General features: G+C 35.3%; 2 protein-coding genes and 1 long non-coding RNA gene across 7 annotated transcripts; 1 reads left to right on the plus strand and 2 right to left on the minus strand.

Annotated features, from left to right (window-relative positions):
* Positions 1–690: 690 nt before the first annotated feature.
* Positions 691–4,118, plus strand: LOC132051491 (2-methyl-6-phytyl-1,4-hydroquinone methyltransferase, chloroplastic-like). The gene is made up of 3 exons (XM_059442590.1): positions 691–1,504; positions 2,332–2,638; positions 3,711–4,118. Exons 1-3 carry the CDS (start codon positions 957–959, stop codon positions 3,864–3,866), a joined length of 1,011 nt encoding a protein of 336 aa, XP_059298573.1. The 5' UTR covers positions 691–956; the 3' UTR covers positions 3,867–4,118.
* A 2,717-nt stretch (positions 4,119–6,835) lies between these two features.
* LOC132051496 (peptidyl-prolyl cis-trans isomerase CYP63) lies at positions 6,836–15,609 on the minus strand. 5 transcript variants are annotated; one of them, XM_059442635.1, is made up of 14 exons: positions 15,431–15,609; positions 13,089–13,167; positions 12,880–12,934; positions 11,323–11,411; positions 9,653–9,677; positions 9,508–9,546; positions 9,314–9,431; positions 9,067–9,227; positions 8,649–8,982; positions 8,439–8,560; positions 8,174–8,354; positions 7,719–8,075; positions 7,558–7,638; positions 6,836–7,439 (listed from the first exon to the last, which is right to left on the minus strand). In XM_059442635.1, exons 2-14 carry the CDS (start codon positions 13,164–13,166, stop codon positions 7,115–7,117), a joined length of 1,965 nt encoding a protein of 654 aa, XP_059298618.1. In that variant the 5' UTR covers position 13,167; positions 15,431–15,609; the 3' UTR covers positions 6,836–7,114. The 5 variants fall into 5 exon arrangements, with proteins under 5 accessions (XP_059298618.1, XP_059298608.1, XP_059298599.1 ...); XM_059442625.1 differs by having other exon boundaries at positions 13,089–13,181; XM_059442616.1 differs by lacking the exon at positions 15,431–15,609 and adding an exon at positions 13,282–14,014 and having other exon boundaries at positions 8,439–8,557; positions 13,089–13,181.
* LOC132051514 (uncharacterized) lies at positions 10,213–11,313 on the minus strand. Its single transcript, XR_009413744.1, has 2 exons — positions 10,743–11,313; positions 10,213–10,647 (listed from the first exon to the last, which is right to left on the minus strand). It is a non-coding gene; the product is annotated as an uncharacterized LOC132051514 (long non-coding RNA).
* Positions 15,610–22,281: the final 6,672 nt, after the last annotated feature.

Here is a 22,281-nt window from a genome sequence, read left to right on the forward strand (position 1 = left end):
TTCATTCTCTTTAATCGTGCGCGTGGATGGCAATCGCATCCTACGTGAAAAATTCAATCAATTAAAACACCGCACCCATTTTAATTATACACATCAGTTAGGAAGAAGTGTGCTACTGTGTTATACAAGTGAAGAAGCACCAATTAAATAACAAAACCGGAAAATAAGAAATCAAAATTGGAAACTAAAAAAATCGAAAAGCGAAAAATAAGAAATCAAAACTGGAAAATAAGAAGCCAAAAATATTAAGCAACACTAGATCCTATTATGTTATTCCAGAATCTCAAAAAAGCATCAAAATCTATCTCAAAAGGCTGGTCTTCAATTCCTGGTTGGCCGAATTGCTTGGTTCTTGAAAAAAGGTCGTTATAAACATATTTTAATTATGTGTATAATTAAAATGTGTGGGGGTTTAATTGGTTGAATTTTTCACGTATGATGCGATTGATATTCACGCTAAAAAAAATGAAACTCATCATATATGTTATGTAAGTCGGATTGTGTTTGATTGACACACTTGAGACCAAATTCAGAGATTCAATTGGAATAACACTCAGTTGAAAAGTCAAAATGAAAAAAATGGGCAAATTTAGGGCGCTGCACATGTATTAAGCCCCAAATTTAATATTTGGATTAATATCCTACGAAGAATCTGATTATCCCAACAACTTTTCATTTTGCCTCCCCCACCCTCACTCAATCACCCTAATTTACACTGTTGTCCTTTTCCAGTTCCAGTTTGTATTAAACTACAGAGGTATCATTGTCACAAAACCCCACAAAAATTTCTTCCTCACTGAAGCAAATGAATTTGGATTTTGGATTTATTTCTTAATATAGACTCTTCAATAGCAAAAACAGGTTTTGTAAGCCATCAAAGCTTCGATTATAACGAGGTTGTCATTGCTTCAAACATTTCAAGACTTTGGTTTCTTGCATTTTGCCCAAAGTAAGTAATGGCAAATTCATTACTCATTTCTGGAACTGAAAGTTTCAGTCTTTATAGAAAACTTTCCCCAAATGGATCAGATTTCAATGGTAACAAATTTCCCAAGTTGGGTTTATCAAGAACCAGTTATAAACTCAAAACCCTAGCTCCACTAATGTGCAGTATTTCAACAACATCTAGGCCAGCTTCAAAACCAAGATTCATACAACACAAACAAGAAGCTTTTTGGTTTTACAGGTTTTTATCAATTGTGTATGATCATGTGATTAATCCTGGTCATTGGACTGAAGATATGAGAGATGATGCACTTGAAGTAGCTGATCTTAATGATAGGAATTTAACTGTGGTTGATGTTGGTGGTGGTACTGGTTTTACTACATTGGGCATAGTTGAACATGTTGATGCTAAGAATGTTACAATTCTGGATCAATCGCCTCATCAGCTTGCTAAAGCTAAGGAAAAAGAACCTTTGAAGGAATGTAAGATAATTGAAGGTGATGCTGAGGATCTTCCGTTCCAAACTGATTATGCTGATCGATATGTGTCTGCTGGAAGGTTTATGTTGCTTCCTTTTTAATTTTTTCTAGCTCAATTTTGTTTGTTCTTACAACCATTCTTTATTACGTATAGTGTGTTTTCGAGTTGCTTATAGTATATTCCTGTCAGCCCAATTTATGTGGCACCGTTTGACTAGACATGATGTTTAGAAAAAAATGAAGACTTTTGAAACTAGTGGTCTAATACAAGAGACCTTTGACATTTGTGTGGCTATATATCATTTATTAAGCGTAAAAGGGGAATTTTAGAGTTAAGTTTTTTCTAATTATGGTAAGGTAGATAGACTAAAAAGGAAAATGTACCACATCAATTGGGACAGAGGCAGTAGTAGATTGCCGTTTGGAGTTTTGGATGTTACAGCTAACTCAATGTGATAGAGTGGTATTACTAGTAGCATTAGTCTTAGCAAGCACCGTTGGTTGGATTCTCCACATATTTGGACTCTTATGTCCATTACTTGTATGTTCAAATTTCAAAATGCTTGAACACGATTCTTAGATCTATTTGAAGGAGTAATGGTCATTTTCAAGCACAATTTGTGCTTCCCTGCCCCTTCTCTACCCGTTTTAGATGGTATATCTGTAATGTGAACTGCTGGAAAGTTCTATGCATGTCAAACAATATGAAATAAATCGATTGACAATATATAGAGGCACTCACAAGCCATATGGATAATTTATCTGGATTCTCGAGAAGTAAAATTCTTATTGTGGCCGTAGAAATGTTCATTGATTTGGGTTGATATTTTCACTCTTCAATTGAAAAGCTGTATTGAATTTCTATAATCCATCATAATGAAGTTTCGTGATCGCTATTTTCCTTAGTATTGAATACTGGCCGGACCCACAACGTGGAATCAGAGAGGCATACAGGGTTCTGAAACCTGGAGGAAAGGCATGTTTAATTGGTCCGGTGCACCCTACCTTTTGGTTGTCTCGTTTCTTTGCTGATGTGTGGATGCTCTTCCCTAAGGAGGAAGAATACTTAGAATGGTTTGAGAAGGCAGGATTCAAGGACGTCCAACTGAAGAGGATTGGACCAAAATGGTACCGTGGGGTTCGTAGGCACGGGCTTATCATGGGATGTTCTGTGACCGGTGTAAAGTCTACACCGGGCGATTCACCACTGCAGGTAATTTCTCATGTAACTCCACCAGTGCCCTAAAACGAAATTTACTTATTTAGGAGTATATAATTGATTTTTTCTGACCTGATGGTTTGTTTCGTCTAAGGATAATTACATTTTTGGACCACTCAAAAGAATAATAGCCAGCAAATCATAGGTTTTGTATATTTTGATCAAGATATATGATATGACCTGTTAAATATCTCTTTTGACTGTTGCAATAAGGGTTGTACCCTGCATTGAGTAGTAGTATATTCCAGTAGTTTAGTTAGTTACAATCTTTCTATATTGTCACTTAAGTCCTATTATTTCTTTTACACTTTAGTCCCTCCCCAGTGGAGTTGGTTATATGTAGCTCACTTCTCAGTGAGCAGGGCAGCTGATTAATGAGAATTATCTTACCTTCTTAGTTTTATTTCGATTTCCATTTATTTTCTCGCAATTCGATCTCAGTTCACATCAATATAGGTCTCATATATTAGGTATAAATATACAGGTTTTCTATATTTTGACTAGCGCCCGTAATTAATTTCGGCCGACGGGCCAAAAATGAAAAAAAAGCCTTTCTTCATTTTTTTTTGGTGGGGGTTCAACATACTATTTTTTGGTTCCTATTTACATGTGGGTTCGAGTAAGCAGTCTGTAACATCTAGATAAATTTCATCGTTGTTTTTCCCCATGATATATGAGGGAACCAAATTCACCCAAGCGCATTACATTGCCGTAAAATGTTAGATGGCTCCTTTAACTTCTTAGCAATTAACTGTAGTCTGCTGAAGGAATTTTGATTTGACTTTTGTTGGAATATAGGTTTAGAGAAGGGATGATGAAGTTCTAGCTAACATCATGATACCATTCCTTTAACAAATAGCTATATGTTCACTGTTGTAGTTACAAGTTCTAATTGGTTGCATTGGAGTTGAATCACGAATGGATGTAATAATTTTAGGCTTTTTCTGCATCTCCTCTTATGGATTCCTGGGCTTGTTCTGCGCCTCTTTTTCTTTCTCTAGTTGGTAAAAAGTGTTACAAGTTCCTTCAATTTCTTATATTTACCTTGTTGTATGCATATTTGCAGCTTGGCCCAAAGGCAGAGGATGTGACAAAACCTATAAATCCATTGGTCTTTATGCTGCGGTTCCTTCTGGGTGCAATGGCAGCAACATACTATGTTTTGGTTCCAATTTACATGTGGGTTAAAGACCAGGTTGTTCCTGAAGGGGAACCTCTGTGAGAGAGCGCGAGCAAGTTACTAATTACTGGCTGACCTGTTTCTGCTGCTGCACCCGGTTCTAGTTAACGCAGTTCTGTGCTTCTGCGAATAAATCTGTTTTAATTGCAAAGTGTACTTTTTCGATAAATTATGTTTGACATCTTCGCTTGGCTACTGACTGCAGTTGATATAGTTTTCGGTATGTAGATTGAACTCGCTTTTTATCGCTTGCCAGACTTAATTTCAGCTTTAACGTTTGAATTTGGATCAGAATGTTACCTCTCCAATGCTCCTATTTGTTCTGCAGTAAATCCTTCCCATAATCAAGAGAGGGAGAGGTCAAGGGTTAAAAAGTCGTACCTATATAGTCGCCTTAGTCAATCAATAGTTGGGAGCAACTTGAAGTGAATTTCTCAACTGTTTTTACTACAATCGCGGAGTATGAGTATCGGAAATAACCTCTCTACCTCACAAAAGTAGGGGTAAGGTATGCGTAAATCCTACCCTCCTCAAACCTCACTTGTGGGATTAAACTGGGTATGTTGTTGTTTGTTGTGGTACATGAGTATGGCGGAGTTGACCAACACCAATCAAAGGAAAGATGAACCGGTAATGGACTAAACTGTAAGATCCTTAAGTCCAGTAAATCTACATTGAAAAAGATAAAATTATCTGAGCAAAGACCTTTCGATGCAATGACTAAACTTATTGTTGTCCAACTGCTTCGCTAGCAGAGAAGGTGAGCTATACGTGCTTCCATGAAAGTAAAAGTTTTGTAAATAGATAAGCCATCAACTTATTTATAGTTGTGTATGTATTTTAATTGCTGCTATAGCACAATTACTGCTGAAATATTGGGCGATTAGAAGATATGAAAACAAATGAATATTATTGTGGTCGACTTTAAATGGTTAGTTATATTCATATAATTAGTAATACTATTAATATAAAAAAGAATCAAAGTTATATTTTGACTACACGTATGTATTGGGGATACATCATACATTCTTTTTTCGATAGCATTGTGAACGCAAATCAATCAAACAAGGGAAGCAAAAAAGGTAAAAATGATAATTATTGTACTAAAGCGCCTTAATTTTTTTTAATAGAATTATTATATTAATATAATCTCTCCCCGTTGACATAAAACTATGACCCCATGACGGGTTCCCAATGAAAGATCCTAAAGAAATTAACTTTTGTTATTATCGCCCTTCTTGAAGTGACTGTTGATGACATTTTTCCATGTCTCGATCTGCACAAAGAAAAAAAAAAAAAGTACAAATCACTATATTTATATGGCATGCAATTTTTATTTACTTTAATCACAAAAATTCAATGAAAAAAAAAAAATCGAATGAGAATTGACCTCTTTCTTCATACGGGCATTTTCCTTGCGTAGTTCTTCTAGGGGCTTTTGTTTTAATTTGATGTCTTCATAGATCTTAGGATTACAAGTAGAGCAAATAACATGTTTTTGCCTTTCCCTCATTGTCGAATATTCGTAAGAGAATTTTGCATTTTCAAAGTGAAGCTTATCATTTTCTCTCCTACAGCTGACAAAGCAAAAACAAAAGTAATTTGTAAGCCTCATAAAATTTAAGATAACTAACATAAATGAAGTGAGAAAAGAACGAGGAAATATTAAGGAAAGTAAAAACTCACTCTTTAAGTTCTTTCATTGACTTCAGAACCTTGACTCCCAAATGCCATTGGTAAGACTCTTTCGACCTTGACCTAATTTCTAAATTTCTTTTGTTGCGGAAAGATTGAGATTGACAAACTTAGTTCTGACAAAACATGACTTGAAAATATATAGTATTTTCTTAGATTTAATTATTTTAATAATTTACCTTGTTTTTGAATTTTTTCTAATATATTGTAGTATATTTTGAATAGTATATATAAAGTATATATTAGTATTGTTCTTCTTTTTATACTAGTGATATATTAGCAGGATTTTTTTTTTGTATATTAGGATTCATTAAATAGAGAGATCCCGCATGGTGTTTTAATTACAAAAGACTTATTATTATTATTATACCCGATAAAGATTTCAAATAAAAAGAAAACGGTAAGAAAAATGTATAATAAGATAATCAATTATTATTCTTTATGTCACAAGTTTGAATTATTTTCTTAAGACAGCCATCTCAGGAACTCCAGGAACTTAATTAATTAGATTGGCTTTTTGGGAAATCGTAAGAAAAAAGTATGACAAGATAATCATATATTATTCTTTATATCATGAGTTTAAATTGGGACGGAGGGAGTAATTAGATTGGTTTTTGAAATAACGACACATGCTACTAGAAGAAAGTCATTACACGACTAGTAAATTTTAATATTAGAATCGTTCGACAACAAAATGATATTTAAATATTTAACTTGACGAAATCTAAGTATGGAATGTCGAAAATGAAAAAGAACTAAAGAAATTAAATTAATTTGGCAATTTATTTTGGATGAAACACCAGGATGGAAACCCAAGGCCTATCGTAGTTAAGTAAATGTGAACCTAGCCATGGGTGTGTAACAACCTAATTTTCGATTTGCATTTGAAAATTGAGTTCTGAGTGTACGTATAAGTTCGTACTAGTACCATTTATGACCGCGGGGTTTAGGAGGTTACCCAAGGCTCAATTCAGACATGTTAGAACATAAAACGCAGTTGGTGCACAGTTTTAGTGCACGCCGCGATTGCAAAGGGGAAAGACCAAGATCGCGGTGAAGTGTTGACCAATCAAGCCGGGGCCCAGTGCCTCGCGAACGCGAGATATGACCGCAAACGCGGAGGTCAAATAAGTTGAGCCTCCGCGATTGCTCACTGGCAACACAAATATGATGTTGTGTACCACAATATTATTCTATACCAAATCTAACATAGGATAACTACACGGAGATTAACGTCGCCAAATGAAAAATACCTAATAAACCTGCCTATAACTTGTGCATAGCTTTATCTACACCAAACTTTTGACATCACCGACTATCACCTTATGACCAATAATGACATTTCTGAAAAACTAATCTGGACCTTACTCCAGGAAATGGTAAACCACAAATGGAGTTCTTATCAGAAGCTTTGCTGCTACAGTAGTGTGTAAATAAGATAATCAATGTTGAACCACTAGCTTACTGAAATACAAAAATGATAAAACTGAATTGACAATCCCAGCTAAGAGAACATCTGATGAAACATAGTTTAAACCTAGACCATAAACTTTTCGCAAATCTAGTGGCTCGTATATGAGCTTGAAGGGTACATATTAGTTTGTCCCGGTGGGACTGATATCCTCATATGAGACTAGACCCCTCTGTCGAGCAGGGGAGGTTGATCTCGAACTACTAGGTGATGCAGATCCTACTTTTCTACTGTGCTTCCTTGGAGCAGCATCGCGAGATCGAGGGCTTTTAGATCTTGAGCTTGACCTCCTAGTGGGAGAACGCTGATCATCCACACGAGGCCCAAGACGAGACTTCAATCTGTCACTGATTTTAGGGGAGCGACTGCGTGAAGGGCTCCTACTTCGACGCCTCTCACGCCTAGGGCTGTGAGAAACACTCCTACTTCGACTCCTGCGCCGGTATCTACTGAACAAAGAAAAAGAAAATGGGGTTAAGGGATGTGAAGTCATCTTTACATGCTTAAATCCTAAATGATACAAAAGAGTTAACCAAAAATCATAGACAGAAGAAATTGAAGGAAAACCTGGGTGGACTTCTGCCTCTTGGTGACCGTCTGTACCGTCCGGGTGGAGAGCGCCCAGAATAGTTTCTATAGCTTGAGTACCTAAAAAGATAACAATGTATTTAGCATGCATAATGGATTTGCCCCTATCACATACATTTTTACTTTTGAACTCAATTTACCTATCACGATTCCCCTGAAAATTTCTCCCACCATGGTCATAAGGTCTGTAAGGTGCACGCTCAGGAGATGGGGTGCGATAGCGTCTTGCAAATGAATAGCGATCAGTGAAGCCACGGCCTTTCCGGATTCGTTTTGTTCCTTCTGGAGAACGGTTTTCAGATAAATCCTTGCCAGGACTAGAGCGAGATGGCTGAGTAGCTTTTCGTGAAGGACTCTTTGATAAACTTCTCTCCTTTGATCCAATTTGATGACTTCCATCATTTTGATCAAGCCTGTCAGGTACTTTTGCTGGGCTCATACTTCGACTGCTCCGGCGGCTGGGCCTTGGCTTCCCCTTAGGACTTGGTGCTGGGCTCCTGTTTATCATGCAAAGAGAGAATTCACTTGTGTGTGAAAACATGTCTAACTATTATGAAGCATTCAATAAAGCATCCAATAAAGCCAAGGAAGGGACCTGGATCTGCTCGAATTATCAGATTCATGAATTGTGGCGAGAGTCCTTTCAGTTTGTACGTCTCCACCATTACCGTTATTTGGAAGCTTACCATTCTTAGATATTTCACCCTCTTCAAGATTCAGTTGCTGCTTCAAAACAGCTTGTCCTTCGAGAGGGATTGATGATTTCTTCCCCAAACCTGTAACATAAGATCAACGAATAAGTCGGTAAATCTTCTTATAATTCATGTCTTTCCACCTTCATGAATAAAATTAAAAGTGACCTTTTCGTCCAGAATTTCTGGGCCTGCCATTTTCATCATCAGAGCTATCACTGCTGCTACTACCACCATTGCTGCTGCTGCTCATACTCCCACTGTCTGTGCCACTAGAACTCTCAGAGCTCCTGAATGCAATGAGAATAAAATAAATCTACTGAACCACCAATTGAATACATCTTAATAGCACAAATAATGGCGGACCGAAAATAATACCACTTGCGTCTTGATCTTTTATTTCGATGAACTGTTCTCCTCGACCTCTTACTGTCTTTTTTCTTCCCACGTCGACTCTTTTCTTTCTTAGTCGGCCTCTTCCTCTTCTTACGCCTTTCATCACCTGAAGAACTAGAAGAATAGGAGTCCAGCTTAGAATCTGAGTCAGAGTCTGAAGAGGAATCAGTATCTGTCTCAGAACTGTAAGAATCAGATGAAGAGTATCTCCTCTTTTTCTTTTTCTTTCTGTTGGTGGATGCTTTGCGTTTCCCCTTTTCTTTACCGTCTGAATCATCATCAGAGGAAAGAGCTCTTGCTGACTTTTTATTTTTCCCTGGAGATAAGGCAACAACATACAAATGAGCAACAGAAAGCACTCTCTTAGATGAGGCAGTAACACCGCAGTAGCTAAAGTCACCTTTCTCTGCTTTGGTTGTATCGTTACTTTTCCTTTCAGATAGTTCACCGCAATCGACAATTTTCACAAGCCCAGAAGGCTTCCCATTGTCTGTTCCCACCTGTTCAATTTTCCTCACAATATCCATTCCCTTTACAACTTTTCCGAAAACAACATGCTTCCTGCAACAGAAACATATATGTCAAGGTTGTAAGTGAAGGAGAAAACGTAGTTGTAACTGATGTGCCCTCATATATCAGATAAGTACCCGTCGAGATGGGGAGTTCTCTTAAATATAATGAAAAACTGGGATCCATTTGTATTAGGACCACTATTTGCCATCGAGAGAAGACCAGCCTCAGTGTGGTCAACTTTGAAGTTTTCATCTAAATGGAGAAAAAAATACCATCAGTAACCAACCTATTACCATTCATCAAACATTCAAAACATATACTAATGTACCTGGAAATTTCCCTCCATATATACTCTCTCCACCAGTGCCTGCAAAACATTAAAAGTCCGTGCCTTACTTTCTGGGCAAGAGGTTGAAGTTAAAGAGTCCTCTGCACCATTGACAGTTCAGAGCCCAGAAGGGGAAAAAGCATACCATTCCCTTTGGAGAAATCACCACCCTGTAGAAAACAGAAAGAGGTCATGGGACTGATGATTATTCCCCAATATATTGAATAAAGGGGGAAATCAAGAAGCCCTATGTAGATTGCGCAAGAAACATAAAGGCAAAAATAGCTATATTCTTAAATGCCTACTATAGTCATCAAACCAAAGCCCAAACAGCTCATGAAGCGGATCAGCTGATATTAACCTCTCTACACAATTATTTTCTCACATGAGAATTGAGATAAATGACATATACCACAGATATAGATATGCACTGCTTCACAAGAGATCCATAAAATATGTAAAGCAAACCCTTCTTAATCCCATACAGTGTTTTAAAAGGCATTTTTGGGGCGAGCCCCGGGGTGAAGCGTACCAAAAATGCTCCGAGGCATACGTGCGGGGCGTAAGTATCGTGGGGCGTACGCCCCAACCTTCTGGACATTCGCCTAGGCGTAAGCCCCAATATTTTGGGTGTTCATTTGGAGCGTAAGCCCCAACAACTCTTTCAAATTTGAGCCAAAATTGCTTAATAAATCTTTTTTTAAAAATTAAATATCCAAAAGTTAATTCATAGTAAATTCTCAAACTAGAAATCTCAAAAAGTCAAAAAAAAATAATAATAATTGTTTATTCTAATTTCATAATCTTTTCTCATTGTTGTTTACATAGTAAAAGATACCCAGTAAGAGTTTTGTCCTCCAATTCTTACTCTGCTTCCATGCTTGCATTTTCCATCTTTATGCTTTATTTTCTTCAAAATCTTTTTAGCATTCTTCAATTTATCTTTTACAAAATAGTTTTTAGTTTTAGAATTTCATTTGGTATCGCTCTAGTTTAGATAATGTTCTGAAGACTCTATTTGTGGCTATTTGTATTAGAATGAGTATAAATTTGTTATCTAGTTTTAGGTTTTAAAACAATAACTTTATAGTTATTGTCATTTTATCTTTGAATTATTAGGATGGAGTATCACTTTTATACCTCTAATTATTTTTTTTTTAATTTTTTTTTTTGATGACATGGGAACCCGCAGCCGCTACCCTTCGGTTGCGCACAGGGTAAACCCAGTTTTATACCTCTAATTATGTTTCATCGTAGTCATGTTATTGGTGTAATGTATCTTTAAGTCATTCACTTTTTCAATATTTTTTTAATGGTTCGTGCAGATGTTAGCATATTAATAATAGATATATACATTTTTCTATTTTTTTTTTTTTAATAATTTTAATTTTTTTTTTTTTTATATTTATTTTATTAATTTATAAAATATTAAAAATTAAATACCCATGGGGCTTATGCCCTGCCGAGGCAAAACGCCTTGCCTTACGCCCACGCCTTTTAAAACACTGATCCATACATCAGGAGAGAAGCTAACCCAAAAAAAAAAAAAAAATAACTCATGATATTGGGGACCAGTAAGATGGGGCTTTATGATTAAAGAGTATAATTCTCTGTCGATGTAGAAAAAAGAAAAAAACTAGTGAACTTCAAACGCAAATTCCGGAATTATCACATATCAAGCTGGTGGAAACAATTGCTCTTCCTATGAGACATTAGATTGGGTAAAATAAATATAAAGGTACATCAATTCCTACATTGTTTATTCTCAAAGGACAAAGAATACAAATATCAAAGCGAGGGAGAAAGCGTACATACTTGTGCCATAAACCCTTTTATTACGCGGTGAAATAAGCATCCTTTGTAGTGCAGAGGTTTCCCAGTAGATTCTCCAACTCCCTTCTCACCTTCAAAACATAACAGACCATTGAAATCACAACATGTATAAGATCAACCAATTATGCTCGTGAAATCATGCAAGCACTGAAAGTCAATAAAAGGAAAATAATATTAATGTAGAAAATGAAGTTACCAGTTTCAAAAAAACAAAAAAAAAATATTAATGTAGAAAATGAAAACCGATGAGAACAAACAAAACACCCATACACAATGATTCATTGTTATGCAGGTATATTTGATTTCTTAATCACTCAATGCACGCATGAATAAGAAATATTCAAAAATTTAAACAAAACTTGCCCTCACCCCAAAATAAGACAAAATTAGCCGTGCTAAGAAAACAAACATTGGGGCTAACTCCACCCTAATAGTAACTCATGAAATGAGGTTTATTTACGACTATATATGGAGACAACAACTCATTCCCTTAACCAATGTGGGATTTCAATGCCCCCACATGCCCGGACTTGAACAATTACAGAGGTCAAGCTAGGCCCATGATCTATTTCTGTTTATAAACGTGGTGCTCGGGCCAGCTTGCGCGCATCTCGACTAATTCCACGGGATACCCGCCACTCCCACCAGAAACTAGTCCTAGGTAACTCTGTCCACCCAGGCTAGGATATATGGGAAGAAATCAACTAGTCTTTTTTGTCTCTATTGGGAATTGAACCTGAGACCCCATGGTTCTCAACCACTTCATTGACCACTAGGCCATACCATTGGGGTCCCATGATCTATTTTTCTTAACATAATAACAAAGCCAGACATCTCTGTTCTTGTATTTCCCTACTTGGATAACTGCCGTGTGGATAACATAACATATGGTGGGGGGATCCACCACTAGAAAACAAACCGCATGGATAGGTCTAATACTGATGTGTTAAAAAAAACGAACATTGGGCCTAAATCAATCTCAAAAACTAGCTCATGGTTGAGGATCCAAGACCATATACCATATAAGGAGACAACACACTCTTAACCAATGTGGGGCACTCTCATAAGCAGCATGACAATTTTTATTTTATTTTTTGATAAGGAAAATTAATGAGATATACGGCCCATGTAGGTCAAGCAGCATGACAAATAATCATTCAGCTCTAGATTACTCATCAATCGACCAATTCCCTTGACCCTAAGTAACATTACCTTTCCCCATCAGCACACTTTTACTCATATTTTCATTGAGTAGGATAAAGATTCACAGAACAATAGATAGTCTGACCTTTTCTAAAGTAGCATCTTGGAAGGTGTTCATAGGCCTTAATTTTGGCAGGTTCTACAGGGAAGATATGATTAAGGCCACGGGATTTCATAAAACAATGGATAGTCTCACATTTTCCATAGCAGCATTATGATGGTGTTCGTCACTGGCCTACATTGTGGCCGGGGCGGGGGGGGGGGGGGGGGGTGTATGGGGGACCTCGAGCAAAGTAACCATCTAGCATGAAGCAAATAACATCTCGAGCAATATACCTGTGCAGAGTGACCGAAAATTTTCTGCAGTCTTTGGGACGATATCTGCAAAGAGCTGCACAGTTCCAAAAAATAAGGCTAATTGGAATGTATGACATATCGTAACAATTTCAAGACGTCGTTTCATAAGAAAGAGAAAGGAGAAATATCCAAAAAAAAAAAAAAAGGGAAAAACCATGAAGGTTGGTAAGATTTAGTTCATATATTACCTCAATAACAATTTTTTCTGCAGCATTTCCGTCAATTGATACATCTAAGAATACGAGAGGATTTTTCTTCTTATTCATCCTGCACCTCAGACCCTAAAGATGTTGAAATATCATTTAAAGTCAGAACATATTTTGAACAACAGAAATTCATTTATTGTTAGATTGTTGGATCAAATGATAAAACTATCCTCACAAATATAGAATTCTTAATCATAGGCATCACAGAGAGAGGGGGATAAAGGATGACAGGAAAGCCACAGGAACATGTGAAATGTTTTTCCATGCGTAGACAGTAGATTGGTCCATTGGAGCAAAAGTCAGTGCAACCATCTCAACAGCAGCCAATGGCTACCAAAATCTTGAATGAGACGCTACCTACCACCATTTGAAGCTACCTAAGTAAGACTATGAGGGGAGATGCTAGTGAAGCATGGTACCCTGTAGGGGTGTCAAATGTAGCCCCTATAAGTGTATCCTGCCCACTCGTCCAAAATTGAGCAGGTTGAGTTTGGACTAAATGCAAATATCAGCCAATTCAGGCACAAACCAAATTAACCTATAATAGTAGTTTGTCAAGTAACAAGAAAAGATATCATCCACAATTTCATCCACTTTTCCTCTCTAGAAATTAGAAAGAAAATAGAAGTTATTTTTCTTAGTGTTTAGCCAAACGTTAAAAAGTGCTTCTAAAGTGCATTTTCTCAAAAGGGCTTTTCAAAAAGTCCTTTTGGGGGGAAGCTACTTTTTTTCAGCTTCTCAAAAACAGCTTCTACTTCTACTCAAAAGCACTTTTTCTTCTCTTAAAAGCTTGGACAGACACCTCAATTTCGAAGGAAAAAAAAAGAGGCACTTTTGGCCTTGGAGAAGCTTGGCCAAACTATTAGTTTGATTAGGTAACTAAAGAAATTATAAAACAGACAAAAAACTAAAGAATGTATGAATTGGATGGGTTGAGTTATGACCCGTTGAACCTGAATTTTTTTTTGATTAAGCACCGGGTGTCCGAGTCTCTTTGAGCCCCGACTAATCCCGGGGGTGCACAGGCCCTCGGCAAGGAGTTTCCCGCAAGTGCACCACGGGTAATTCGGGTTTCCCCGATCCGATGGCCCTCAGAAATTGTTTGCACCCAGCGGGTTTCGAACTTGAGACCTTGAAAGGGAGCACCCCAAGGCTCAAGTCAATTGCCACCAGGCCAACCCCTGAGGGTTGGCCTGAATTGGCCCAAGCAAAGTTCAAATAAGGTCATGACAAGTTTATTGACCACCACTTTATCCTGCTAATTTGACACCCCTAGTACTTGTTAAAACTATTGCACTTGATTGCTTACAGTAAGTATCAATTTGACTCCTCACTCCTGTCACCAATGGGAATTATGCTCAGGCATGAACCTATCATAACAATTTCTTGTCAGTAGTATGAAATATTAAACCCCCAAATGTCTGATAACAAATACCACTACTAAGATTACAACAACAACCCAGTGTAATCCCACAGGTGGGGTCTGGGGAGGGTAGAGTATATGAAGACCTTAATCCTACCTCGTAGAGGTAGAGAGGATGTTTCCGATAGACCCTCGGCTTAAGTAACTACCACTACTAAGATTGAAGCTTAAAAAGTGAACAGACAGACAGAGACAGAGGTCTTAATAAACCCAACATATTTCTTTGTATGGAAGAATAATCAAAAGGTCCAACATTAAGCTCTAGCTCAATGGAAATCAAGACACCTTAAAACTAAATCACTTCAACCAAACCAATACTATCATCCACAGAATACTGAGGAAAATTTACGCAAAAAAAAGTCAACTTTTTTTTGTTTTCGGAGACAAGGGCAAACTCCTAAACCCCAATAAATTCACAGCAGCTACAACACAGATCAGCAAGCACCGGACTAACATTGTGAAAACGCATAATTTGCAAACAATGCTGAAGACAAATTAAGTGGACATAAAAAAAAATTTAAAAAAATTCTTTTTTTATTCTTTTGAGAAAGGGGCAAACTCTTAAACCCTAATAAATTCGCAGCAGCTAAAACCCAGATCAACACACACCGAGTTAACATTGTAAAACCACATAATTTGCAGAAAACACTGAAAAGAAACTAAGTGAACAAAAAAAAAAGATTCTTTTAATCTTTTGGGGAAAAGGCAAACTCTTAAACCCTAGTAATTTTTTTTTTAATCTTTATCACTGTAAACCCGCATAAATTTGCAGATGGGTCTGCACATAAAGCAAGATTTCATCATAACTTAACAATTGCACAAAAAAAATAAAAACAAGAATAGCAAGAAACAGAAGAAATCAACTCAAATCAAGAAGTTAAAAGAGTGTGGATTTACTAACAAGTGCAAATTGGGTATTCCACTAATGAAGTTGAAGTCCAAAAGCTGTGTATTATTATTATTATTAGCTTAATATCAAAGAGAAGCCTCCATTTGTGTATTCTTGGAGGCGCAATGGAAGTGATGAAAGCGAGGGTGTGCGTGTGTTGTATAGACTACAGAGTTGTGTTTCACTTGTCTTTAGTAAATTTACTCCTTACCACCCGTGTTTTAAAAGGTGGGGGCATTTGCATATGCCTCGAGCCCATGATTATTTAATTTTTAATATTTTATAAAATAATATAAATATTACTATTATATATAAGAGGAAATGTGAGGACTTTTGTAGTCCTCACAATAATTTCTCAAATTTTTAAAAAAAAAAATTCATTAATTACTTTTATGTCCTAATTTTATTTATTTAAGTCAATTTTTTTATTTTTTGTTTTTAAAGTCTACTTTTCAAAAGCTATCGGTTTGACTTTTGTAGTCCTTACAATAATTTTCAAATTTTTTTAAAACTTTTTAATTAATTACTTTTAGGTCCTAATCTTATTTATTTATGTCAATTTTTTTGTTTTTGTTTTTAAAGTCTACTTTTCAAAAGCTATCGAACCTCCTACCTCATTTTTCACGTTCTTTGATTTTCCGATTGGTGCTCGATATCCGCATTTGAGCCCAATTAATCCGATAATCGACTGCATCGCGCCTATTCGGGGGGAGCGCTTCCTCCAAAGATTTTTTTCCATATCCATTCTTTAGTTAAAATATCTGCTTTTATATCTTGAGTTTGGGCCCGGGCTTAGCACGGGCCTCACATACTAATAAAGGTAGTACAGATCTTGTTGGATATGCAGATGCAGGTTATTTATCTGATCCACATAAAGCTCGATCTCAAACAGGCTATCTGTTTACGTGCGGAGGTACTGCTATATCATGGAGATCAACAAAGCAGTCCATTGTTGCTACTTCTTCAAATCATGCTGAGATAATCGCTATTCATGAAGCAAGTAGAGAATGTGTGTGGTTGAGATCAGTGATACATTTCATCAGAGAAAGATGTGGCTTGAATTGTGATACAAAAATACCCACGCATTATATAAGATAATGTTGCATGCATAGCTCAATTAAAAGCGAGGTTTCATCAAAGGAGATAGAACGAAGCACATTTCACCAAAGTTATTTTTCACACATGATCTCCAGAAGAATGGTGATATTGATGTGCAACAAATCCGTTCAAGTGACAATCCTGCAGATTTGTTCACCAAATCTTTGCCAACTTCAACTCGAGAAGATGATATTCAAGATTGGAATGCGAAGACTCCGACATCCGAATCTTGGTCTTGTCGTGGGGAGTGAAATACGCGTTGTACTTTTTTCCTTAACCAAGTTTTGTCCCATTGGGTTTCTTGGTAAGGTTTTTAATGAGGCTGACTCTTAAAGCGACATTACTAGATATGTGTACTTTTTTTTCCTTCATTAGGACTTTTTCCCCCACGGTTTTTCCTAATAAGGTTTTAATGAGACATCGTCTATTAATGACATCCAAGGGGGAGTGTTGTAAATATTATATTGTATGTCCATTTTACTTGGCCATTTAGTCATTAAGATTTTATGGCTTGTCCTAGAAGTATTATGGCTTATTTTAGAAGCCTTTCAACTATGGCTTGTCTTAGAAGGCTTTTTCCTTCTCTATATATAGATGAGCTTGTTTGTATTGGAAGATATATAGAAAGGAATACACAAAACAAAAGTTAGAAGAAACAATTGATATAGTCTTTATTTTATATCAACTATTATATAAGAGGGAATGTGAGGACTTTTGTAGTCCTCACAATAATTTCTCAAATTTTTTAAAAAAATTTCATTAATTACTTTTATGTCCTAATTTTATTTATTTAAGTCAATTTTTTTGTTTTTTGTTTTTAAAGTCTACTTTTCAAAAGCTATCGAGCCTGGGGACTTTTGTAGTCCTTACAATAATTTTCAAATTTTTTTAAAACTTTTTAATTAATTACTTTTAGGTCCTAATCTTATTTTTACTATTATATATAAGAGGGAATGTGAGGACTTTTGTAGTCCTCACAATAATTTCTCAAATTTTTAAAAACTTTTTCATTAATTACTTTTATGTCCTAATTTTATTTATTTAAGTCAATTTTTTTTGTTTTTTGTTTTTAAAGTCTACTTTTCAAAAGCCTATCGAGCTCCGGGGACTTTTGTAGTCCTTACAATAATTTTCAAATTTTTTAAAAACTTTTTAATTAATTACTTTTAGGTCCTAATCTTATTTATTTATGTCAATTTTTTTGTTTTTGTTTTTAAAGTCTACTTTTCAAAAGCTATCAAACCTCCTACCTCATTTTTCACGTTCTTTGATTTTCTGATTGGTTGCTCGATATCCGCATTCGAGCCCAATTAATCCGATAATTCGCATCGCATCGCGCCTATTCGGGGGAGCGCTTCCTCTAAAGATTTTTTTCCATGTCCATGTTCGAACCCCTAATCCCTAATTAAGAGGAGGAGCTCAAATTCCATCCGCCGCACAAGTTAAATTATGTATTTGTCTTAAAAGTTCATTAACTATGTATAGATTATTTATTTAGAACTAAATAACTTCGAAAATTAGGATACATAAGTTATAATTTCATCAAAATGGAAGTTAAAATATTAAAGGAGTGGAATGAAAATTTTGCTTTTATATAATTACCCACTTGTGGGACTAAGACGGGTATATGGTTGTTGTTGTTGTTGTACACTTGTACTAACACAAATTATATTTCTTTAGTTAAAATATCTCGCTTTTATATCTTGAGTTTGGGCTTTAGACGGCCTCACATAACTAGTATATATAGATGTGTTTAACCTTCACAAAAAAACTAATGAAAGTAATTCATTATATACAACATAATTTACAAGTATAAATAATACAATGAAAATTATGAAATGTAAATCAACTTTAACATCTTAACTCTCAAACAATGATAAAATCATAATTTCTTAAAACAATATTACTTTCATACTATTCATTTTATTTCCCTATAAGCAAATAATCAATAAACTTCATCAGTATTATAATTAAAACATAATTCCTTTATGACTAAAAATAAAATTACTTTCAAATAGAGTAATAATAAAATATGATAATTTTGATACATATGACAAAAGACCAATGACAAGTGAAAATATACAATTCGGTTATGTATTTTTAAAAGAAATATAAAGTGATATTCACCGTCACGATGTTCTCAAATAATAAATATGCATATTACGACTTGTTATTTGAGTTACACCTAATCATCTTATTTCTGTAGATCAAAAACTATTAAGTATCATTCATTTGTTAAAGAATTATAAGAGTGAACGCTTTTAATTAAGGAATTTAACATATAATTGGTGTAAGAACTGTTAGGCGAGCCCGAGCGTTGAGCGTTAGGCGTGTTTAGGGCGTACAATCGGGCGCTTAGGGTGTAAACCTCACATGAACTAAGCCCCGCACGTAAGCCCGAGGCGTTTTGCTAGTGCCCAGCCCCTGGTGGAGTCCTGAGGCAAGTTCTGAAACTGCCTTTTAAAACACTGCTTACCACACACAAAATTATTACTAGTATGTTATCGTCCAAAATTAACAAAAAAGACGGAAAATTAGGTTTCCTATAATTAATTTTTCAAACTTGAGTGCATAGACGATGTAAAGAAACTCTATACTATAGTAAATCACTTAATACAATTATAAATAATTATTTATAATAAGTAAATAGTAAATTGAGAATAACCTTAGATAGGAGGGTATGGAGAACTCAGATTAGGGTAGAAGGCTAGTAGATAATCTCGTTTATCCTTTCATATTAGTGTCGCATTATCGCGCTATAATTTCTTGTGCTTTGATTTCTGCTACTATCTGTTATTTCCTATACTTTGATTATCTTATTTTATCTGTGATAGCTACTGTCCCTTTGTCAACTACTTCATCATGGCTCAGTCGCTTTCGTTATTTTCATTTTCATATCGCTTTGAATTTCTTGGCCTTATCTGACCTCTGTTTATGTTTTCTATTGAGCCGAGGGTCTTTCGGAAACAGCCCGTCCTACCGTTGGTAGGAGTAAGGTCCGCGTACCCTCTACCCTCCCCAGACCCCATGTTGTGAGATTTCACTGGTTTGTTGTTGTTGTTGTAGTAAATTGAGAATAACACAAATAACTTGCAAGACAAATTTATGCGAATCATGTTAATATCATTTATATTATCAACTTATATGAGATAAATTCTTTTCTGAGTAGAATTTCCTGACTTATACTTTTATCAAAAAAAAAATAAATTATAATGTTATCGCAACTAACACCTGCTTTGAAAAAAGAGTTACACCTAATAATATTAAAAAGTGGGAATAACAAAAATAAATTGGACATTATCACAATGAATTCTTTTCAAGTTCAATTGCTAGCGATCGTGGGCTGTTACACTCACCTCTCATTTAAAGATGTTGATGAGATCTATCCCATCACCACATTAGGGGAAGGTACTAGCTTCAATGTCACTTGTAATGATCTGATCTTGTTAAGGTATAGTCTGCTCTAGCTCACCCTTAGGAAAAGTGCACAGACAGGCCATTTCAGGACTTCTATTTAATGCTTTCATAAGTTTTTGAAATTTTAGCCGCTTATAAATCAACTTTAGATGTACGAGTTTGAAGTTTTAAAAACTTCATGTATGTCGTCTGAAGTTTGCCTTTGTCAAAGCCAATGTATGTCTAAAGTTCAAACCTTATACATGTCTGAAATTAGACTTGCCAAAAGAATTTCAGACAAAAATGTCTGAAGTTCGGCTTTACAATCCAAACTTGGTAGTCCCAAATTTTAGATCCGTGTGCCTAAATTTTGAACTACTAAACGAAGAGATTTAAAACCGGTCTGAAATTTAATTTCAACCTCGAATCCTTCAAACCACTTCAATGTTTGCTTCATGATTGAAAATCACTCTCAATAAGCAATTAGATTCTATAGTGTAAGTTCATCTTTTCCAAATATTCTTCATTTTTCAATAAGCAGTTAATTTTAAATTCAAAGTTAATTCTAAACCGTAAATAACTTGTATACCCGGGGGTACGTCTACTAAGGGTTTGAGGCAGTACCTGTTGGGATATATACTATTAACCATGTATTTGAATATAATATTTATTATAGAACAATTATTTATTCATTGTTTAATAAAGAGTTAAATAGATCATGTACTAGTGTATGTGTGTCCTTTACTTATATAGTAGATAATTTAGTGTATAGAGTTTAGCTTATACACGAAAAATTAAATCCTCGGTTCTTATAAGTATAAAATTTATGTTCACAATCTAAGATGGAAATTGGACAAAGCCATCGGTATGATTGTAGCACAAGATTAATATAATGTATCTTCATTATGAGAACGGTATAGTTCTGTCTTCTTGTGCTAGTACATTTTGTATGTATTGAACGGACCAAGTAGAGATAAGTGTTTTTGTCGAATATATAAAACAAATTCTCTAGTTCATTAAATGTACTTATACTCTTAATCTTGATATAATTATTATGATCAATGTGATTTGTTCATTATTTTGATTTATTAAAAGGTACGACTCAATCGAGGGTCTATGTATTCCCTAAATTGGATAATGGCAAATTACATTTGTGAAATAATAATTAGTTGATAGAATCCATGTCTCGACTTTGAGATTAATGATACCCTTTTATAGATGCTTATAAGTCTCATGTGAAAACCCTGCAGGTGGATTTTGTATCCGTCACATGATGCAAGTTAAGCAAAAATATAAAGGATTCAATTAGTCAATGAATTAAATTGTCAGTAATTTAATTTAATTGATTAAGCATCCGTAATCTTAACATGGGGAGTTAAATAAGTTTTAATGTATGATTTCAAATTGAACCGAGGAGTGCAATACGATTTTTTAGTGGAATAATTCGTAATTTATTATGGTAGGATTAATTCAGATTTTTTGAATTAATTCCATAATAGAAAGCCTCGTTAATTAAATTTTTTGGTCCCTGCTGTGCCCGAATAATAAAGAATTAAATGAAATATTATTTCTTGGTGGAAAATAAAGACTCAACAGGTTTTGAAAAAAGGGTGAAATCCCTAAAACCTGTAGTTATAAAATAGGGGTCTTATTCCATAAGGAGGATAAGAGGTTTTACAAGTTTCTACACTTTTTCCATAGAAATTCGCCCACACGAATTTCGTAGATTCTGACATTATTCGGGTTACACAATAGAAGACCGTGAAACTGGAGGATGAATGCATCGATGGTATTTGCTCGTGCTTGAAGGTTAGATTTAAGGTTGCATTCACGCTTCAAGAGATAAGTATCAATTTTATATTTGATTAATATCTTGATTATGTGTTATCTATATTACATACAAGTTCGATCCTGACTATTTGCTTCCGCTGTTTATGTCTCTACTCCATCAATTGACATCAAGAGCCTGCTTGCATCTAAATAGATAACTTAGACGAAGATATATATGTGTGTGTGTGATTCATGATTTTTAGTTCTATCGCGATAAAATCATACGAAACGTGCAGCTGTTATGAACTGTTGTCGGTGGCTTTTGTGACGGTAAGAATTTTCTAGTTTCAGAGAATTTGTGAGTGTTGATTTAGGCAAATTAATGAAAACAAAAGAGAAAAACGGAGGATGCTGGTTGATAGGCTGCGACGAGAACGTCGCGGAAAGCCTGATCAAGTAATCTTTTAAGGTTTTTCTAAAAATTGTTTTTGTATTAAAAAGAAAAGGAGAAGAAAAAGAAAAAAAATCTTGTCTGCTAAGATTTAATAGCTTTATTTTCTTTTTAACAAGACCAATCTTTAAAAAAAAAAAAAAGTGGC

The sequence above is a fragment of the Lycium ferocissimum genome, chromosome 1, assembly GCF_029784015.1.
Source record: "Lycium ferocissimum isolate CSIRO_LF1 chromosome 1, AGI_CSIRO_Lferr_CH_V1, whole genome shotgun sequence".
Classification (NCBI taxonomy): domain Eukaryota; kingdom Viridiplantae; phylum Streptophyta; class Magnoliopsida; order Solanales; family Solanaceae; genus Lycium; species Lycium ferocissimum.

Coding starts and splice junctions, on each gene's coding strand:
- LOC132051491 (XM_059442590.1), top strand. CDS start 957: ATGGCAAATTCATTACTCATTTCTGGAACTGAAAGTTTCAGTCTTTAT. Junction 1,505..2,331: donor CGATATGTGTCTGCTGGAAG/GTTTATGTTGCT, acceptor TATTTTCCTTAG/TATTGAATACTGGCCGGACC. Junction 2,639..3,710: donor CGGGCGATTCACCACTGCAG/GTAATTTCTCAT, acceptor GCATATTTGCAG/CTTGGCCCAAAGGCAGAGGA.
- LOC132051496 (XM_059442600.1), bottom strand. CDS start 13,371: ATGGAAAAACATTTCACATGTTCCTGTGGCTTTCCTGTCATCCTTTAT. Junction 9,678..11,322: donor TAAAAGGGTTTATGGCACAA/GTATGTACGCTT, acceptor TGTTTTCTACAG/GGTGGTGATTTCTCCAAAGG. Junction 8,983..9,066: donor TACAACCAAAGCAGAGAAAG/GTGACTTTAGCT, acceptor CCTTATCTCCAG/GGAAAAATAAAAAGTCAGCA.